This window comes from Cynara cardunculus, unplaced genomic scaffold (genome assembly GCF_001531365.2).
Source record: "Cynara cardunculus var. scolymus isolate 2C unplaced genomic scaffold, CcrdV1 Un_Scaffold_1642, whole genome shotgun sequence".
NCBI classification, from domain to species: domain Eukaryota; kingdom Viridiplantae; phylum Streptophyta; class Magnoliopsida; order Asterales; family Asteraceae; genus Cynara; species Cynara cardunculus.
In genome coordinates this window covers 45,913-52,544 of record NW_020200821.1, presented here as the reverse complement: position 1 = coordinate 52,544, position 6,632 = coordinate 45,913, and the positions used below count along the sequence as shown (strand labels likewise).

General features: G+C 33.1%; 1 protein-coding gene across 1 annotated transcript; it reads right to left on the bottom strand.

Moving 5' to 3' along the window:
* Positions 1–327: 327 nt before the first annotated feature.
* Positions 328–2,348, bottom strand: LOC112502599. Its single transcript, XM_025106550.1, has one exon. It carries the CDS (start codon positions 2,346–2,348, stop codon positions 570–572), a length of 1,779 nt encoding a protein of 592 aa, XP_024962318.1. The 3' UTR covers positions 328–569.
* Positions 2,349–6,632: the final 4,284 nt, after the last annotated feature.

Below are 6,632 nucleotides of genomic sequence, written 5' to 3'. Positions count from 1 at the left end.
TTAATTATAATAATCATGTAGTTCTTTATCTTGACAAATTTGTTTGGTGTATTTCTATTGCTATGTGAAAATGAAACTATTTCATTTATTTCTCATTTTGATGGAATTGTTTCATGGTTCTGTTTTATGATGTTTCATAAAATTGATAATCATATTAGAGATGTTTCAGGGTTTTGATAAGCCACCATTGTTTTCGAATTTCATCTACTTACCGTGAATAAAACTCATAATTTATTGACTATTTTACCCTTCCAGCATCTTTTCATTAAATAACCATATTAATTATTTTTATTGACATAGATGGATGTAATTGATCTTGGCCATTAATCAATGAAATCGACGGCTTAAATAGGTTTGCAAAGTATCAACAAATGAGAAACTAACACACATATAACATTATAAGAAAGCAAAAAATAGAATAGAACCCTAATATCGGGGAGTTTGAATGGCCATATTGCATTCCAACTTCTTCAAACCTTATAACATTTCATTCCAATTTCTTCCGGATTCCAATACCGTTAGTGGCAGATTCCATTCCTTCAAAAACAAATCTACGAACCAACAGCCTGCTAAAGGTTTAATCTTCTAGCAGATGCTACTTGCTGAAGCCTAATCTGTTCTCTGAATTTGGCTATAAATTCTTCAGCTTTCCTATCAACCTCACCGGAATGCGGCTCTATGTCATCAAGGTTCACATCGCTTCCCTGTTTCGATCCCTTTTCCGCTTTATCTTCAGTTTGATTCGGGAAGATTTTGACTTTTGCTTCTGCAACTTGTTCTTTTGGTCTGTTTGTTCTAACTGATTTACCCCTTTTGTAAGTATTGGCAATAATGACAGCTTTTGGACTCGAATTCGAAGAATCTGATTTTTCTTCTTTTCCTAATGCATACTCATAGGTCCCCATATTCGTTTCAGAAGACGAACCAATGCTAGATTGTTGCTTATTTGACTCGAAGAATGATGATTTATTGTTTGAATCGAGTGTGTCACCCTCAACCTTAATCTTCCCAAAATCTTTCAGAATTTCCTTAGAACTTCCATGGTTACCATAATCTTTCACAGTTCCTTTATAACTTCCATGGTTTCCACAATCTTTCAAGATCTCTTTATAACTTCCATGGATGCTAAAACCTTTCAAGATATCTTCAGAACTTCCATGGTTACCAGAATCTTTCAAGATTTCTTCAGAACTTCCACGGTTACCAAAATGTTTCAAGATTTTTTTAGAACTCAGATGGGTGTTCTTCTCAGAAGAAGTACCAATGCTAAATTCTCGAGGTTTGGATTCAATGAATGATGTTTCATTGTTCAAATATGGCTGCCTATACACATGATTAGTCTCGATACCTTTTGATTCTTGTTTTTCTGAAGAGTTCTTTATTTGGGTTGGCATTGAAAACCTCATTGATTTCGATCTTAACCCTTCGAAATCAAGATCCCCAACAGAAAGAGGCCTAGAATCTGAACTTTCATTTGCTTCAGTAGTAAACAGATCTCCCCTTTTCTCCAGTCTCATAGATTTCGAACGCCAATTCAATGGAGTCGGAGAACCAGAACCAGAATCAGAATCAGTTTCTTTGAACTTCTCCTCTAACTTGATTGGCACCAAACCCCTAAATTTTCGATTTCTGATTCCATTCCGATTCCCATTCCCATTCCCATTCCCATTCCCACCATTGGAAGAATCTTTAACGACTGAATTACACCCATCTCCATTACTAGATTTCCCAGCAGCAGAATCCAAACTTTTCGATCCAAGGCTTCGCACCGGCAAACACAAGGGCTTATTCTGTTTGATTGTTTTGGGTTTACTCAATTGCTCAAGAACATAGTTTTCATCATTAATAACAACCATGGATTCCCCTAAAAAGTACTGATTTAGCTTCTTCTCATCAGATTTTCCTAACCCATTCCCAAATTCAGATAATCTTGACCCTGAACCCTCAAACAGACCTTTCTCATCAAACCCATAAGAAGTCTGAATCCCATCTTCGAAAATCGATGAAATATGTGAAATCCCAGATAAATATGTTTCTTTTGCATCAGAATGAGCTAATTCATCAGAACTATGAACCCTTTCCATTTTTCTGCTAAATAATCCATAACAAACAGCAATGCCGATGATTAAAAGGTAAAAGAGCTCCCAGAGCATGGTGACGATGGTGGTTTTCTTGAAAATTTCAGGAACTTGTGAAGGGAAAAACGAGAAAACAAGAAGAACAAGTATGATTATGAGAGATTTAGAGAAGAAATAGTGTGTGAAAGGGAACTTACTTTTTGGGGGTTTGGTGGGTATTGGATCTTGAAGATGGGTATTGTTGAATGAGGTTGATGATGAATCCGCCATTGTTGATGATCATTGAAGCTTTTGCATTCTTCCTTCTTTTAGGGAATTCGTAAGAGAAAGATGAGGAGAGGAGATAATGGAAGCAAGAGTCAAAAGGGTCAGTCGAAAAAAGTAGGTGGATAGGAACAACATTTCAAAAGTGTAATGATTATTACCGTTTTTCTTTGAAATGACGGATTTGCCCCTATTTTTGATTTTCTAAATTTGTATATTACAAAAATCGTCCTTTAACTGTGTGCTTAGAGACACTTTCAGCCCCTGTGGAAAAAAATTAGTAAGATTTTTTTAGCTTAAACATTATTTCGCTACCTTATCAACTTAAAATAGCATGTAATAAAATTACATGCTATTTTAATTGTTTAATATATTTTTTAATTTTAAAATTACATTATACATCTTTATAATTATTTAATTAATTAATTTTTCATTTTTCGTTTTACATATTTATCACATTAACATACATAATCGTATATTAACTAAAACACGTTAAAAATATGTTTTAACTTTAACAAGTTACACTATTACAATCGTCTCGTCAACACCATCGAAATGAACCAATATTTAATATTTTTTTTATTCAATGTGATAACCAAGTTGCTTAGTTATATTGTTTGGGGTTGTTTTGACTTTTGAAAGTAGAAGGTAAGTGGAGGGGTTTAATGCGCTTTAAAATGTTCTAATTCCTACCGTCTCATTATTTTAAAACAGTATTATGAGATAATTGTCTATTATCTCAGTGGGATGTGGAAAAAGTAAAAAGAAAGATAAGATATCTTCTCTCTGTGTGTGTGTTCTCTTGGGTGAAAAACAAAGAGACCTGTAAGGGAGAGGAAGAAAAGATGATTCTATGATTTCTATTTGAAATCTTGTTGCTGTGTTACTTCATCCATCTCTGTGAAAATAAGGTGAATTAAATTATAAGCTTTCCTTATTTAATATTTTAAATTTGAATCGTATGGTTCTTATATGGGGATGATGATAAAACTGTATATGGATGTTATTTAAGCATGATGGTGAGACTGGGTATAGAGCCGTATGGTTCTTTATGTGAGTTACTATTATGGAACTGTTTTGATGTCATTATTGGCAAAATGGTGTTTCTTGTCATGATTATATCATGTGTCGAAATAAGGGTGGCGTAACCAGGAGCTGGGTAAACTTGTAATAAGGGTGGCAGAATCAGGAGCTGGGTAAATTTGTAATAAGGGCGGCATAATTAGGCGTTGGGTATATTGAGATAAGGGTGGCATAATCTATTTCTGGAAATGATGATGTTTTTTATCATGGCGTTTTGTTATCTCATCCTTATGATGCGATGATCATGAGTTATCGCATCTGTGTGATGCGAGGACTTGGGTTATCACATCCTATTGATGTGATGAAATGAATTGTTTTATAACTAGAGGAGCTCTGGTTGTCTTGGCCTCGGGATGACCTTATTTTTGGTTGTTTATTTAAACCTTGAAAAAATATTCCAATCCATGATAAAGGAACCAGAGGGGGATCTGGTTGATCTTCATATTTAACCAGAAGGTCTTTGGTTGTAATTGGAATTTAAATTTTTTAAAATATTTAACATTTCTTTACCCAAAGGCTCTGGATAGACGAACCAGAGGCTCTGGCTGATCAGAAGGGCTTTGGTTGGTAAGACCAGAGGGCCTCTAGTTGGCCCTTGCTTTTATTTGGCCTTGTTTTTGGTTGGCCTTGCTCTGATTGGTAGGACTAGAGAAGATTTGGTTGGTCTTGCTCTGTATGATGCAAGTTCTACCCATGGAGTACAACTCTGAAGTATAACTCTAAAGAATGACTCTTCAGATTTGTAACTCTAAAATATTTTTCACCTGAAGTCTGAAGTCTTCTTTTTCAGACTTAGCTCACCCAAAGTTTGAAGTTTTTTTTTTCTTCAGACTTAGCTCACCCAAATTTTGAACTCTTCTTCAGATCTCTGAATATAAGTCTGCAGACTTCTATACTTGGCCCAAATTGCTTTAATAAAATCTTTCATGATATTTAAGACAATTTTGGTCCTAACAGTTAGTATTACAATATGGATTTATAACTTGATTTGGTAATTTTCACTCTGTAATTGCATCAAAGAGATTTCTCACTAGACCTCAAGGTCTAACCCTCATTTTGTGTTTCAAAATTTTGCGTTACAGGACGGGCAAAATCAAAGGATAAAGGAAATGGGAAATTATGATGTCATATATGCTTACATGGGATGTGGATGAAAGTATTATTATCTATGGTCTTTTTGAAATACTTGTTATATATACAAGTTTTGTATATGGATTTTGTGGAAAAATTTGTTTGCTACTTTTATAATGTAGCTTTTGTTTATTTGGGACCGAATATGTAAATTTATATCTCTTGATATATGAAATACTTGGTTATATGTAATTGTGATTCTGGGGTGTTACATTTAGTTATATTATTATGTCATATATACTACGAAAAAATATTTTCAATACTTACACTTTATACCATTATAGTTAATTATTTAATTTATGGTACGCCACTTGTTTTTTCATTTTTTATTTTACACCCTTATCACATTTACATATATAATCATATATTAACTAAAATACGTTTTAATTTGAACAAGTTACACCATTATAATCGTCTCGTCAATACCTCGAAATGAGTTAAATATTGAATTTTTTTGATTTAACTATATTATTATATCATATATGATAAAAAAATATTTTTAATACTTACACTTTATACCCTTGTAGTTAATTATTTTATTTATGGCACGTCCTTGTTTTTTCATTTTACGTTTTACACCCTTATCATATTAACATACATAATTGTATATTAACTAAAATACGTTTTTATTTTACATTATAATCGTCTTGTCAATACCTTCAAAATGAGCTTAATATTGAATATATTTTGATTTAATTATCGGTCCGTAAATATATAAATATAATAAGGGTATAAAACATAAAATGATAAAGGGAAGTAAGTAAAATAAAATAAATATTTATAAGGGTATAAAGTGCAAATATTCAAGATTCTTTTCATATAAAAAATAGAACAAATTGAAGGATATAATCATGCCATCAAAAAACGTTTTTCTTGATCCCTCGGTTCACAGAATCACTCAGACGTCCATCTCTAAAGAATCAAGCTTTGAAGAAAACAATTATTGAAGACACTCGTAGACGTAGTTGTTTTAACACGCCAACATTTATTAACTTTGAAGTTTTAGGGCATCAAGAATCAGCGAGACATAGTCCCTACTTCCAACAACAATCTACCACTCCACATCCATATCGTGATCAAATCCTGAGTTTATTTCATCCATATATCACACAAGTACAAGATGTATTGAGCAATCAAAATTATGGATTCTGAACGATATATACTTGTCTGGATGGTCATGAAGACGAATAGAAATTATGCGCAAAGAGTTAATGCTTGAACTAACTAAGTATCAAGAGTATTACTTTTATGTGATTGGTAACGAGTGTGTAAGAATTTAAGAAGCGTTTAATTTCTTCGAGAAGGGCTTCTTTGCATCTGCTATGCATTGAAGTACTCTACTTGAAATGAACATTCTAACCGTTTCAAGGTTCAAAGTCATACTACACTTTCTCAATATGACAGACAGTATGAAGTACTTACCGCTTAGGAAACAACCGCCGTCATCATCTTAACCAGTGGCGGATCTAGAAACTATTATGGTTGGGGGCACACTTAGGAGGGTCGAAAAAATTTCGAAACCGAATAATTCGTCCGAACCAAAAAAGGTTTCGGGATTCCATTTTCAGGTTTAAACTGTTCGGTTAACCGAATAAAGATAACTAATGCGGTTGAAATAAGCTAGACATTGACTCTACAAATGCATTGATGTAGTGGAGAGTGCTTTCAAAATTGCCTATAAAACTAATATAACATTTGACATTTCCATTTGATTTGTCTACAAAATTGCCTATAAAATTAACCTAACATAAARCATTTACCAAATCACCAATAAGCAAACAACAAAATCAAAGAAGTAATCAAAATTAAAGACTAGAATTTGGAAATTAGAATTTTTACCCAAATTATTTGCTTCAATCCAGTGACTCCAACTCCAAGTCTCCACTTCCAGCCGCGCCCACAGTCGAAACTCGAACTCAAGAACAAGATAAAAATCAATGGTTTAGTAACATTTTTATTTGCCTACAAAATTAACCTAAAATTTGACATTTCCATTTGATTTGCCTAATTGCCTACAAAATTACCTACAAAATTAACCAACAAAATTAACCTAAAGCATTTACCAATTACCACAAA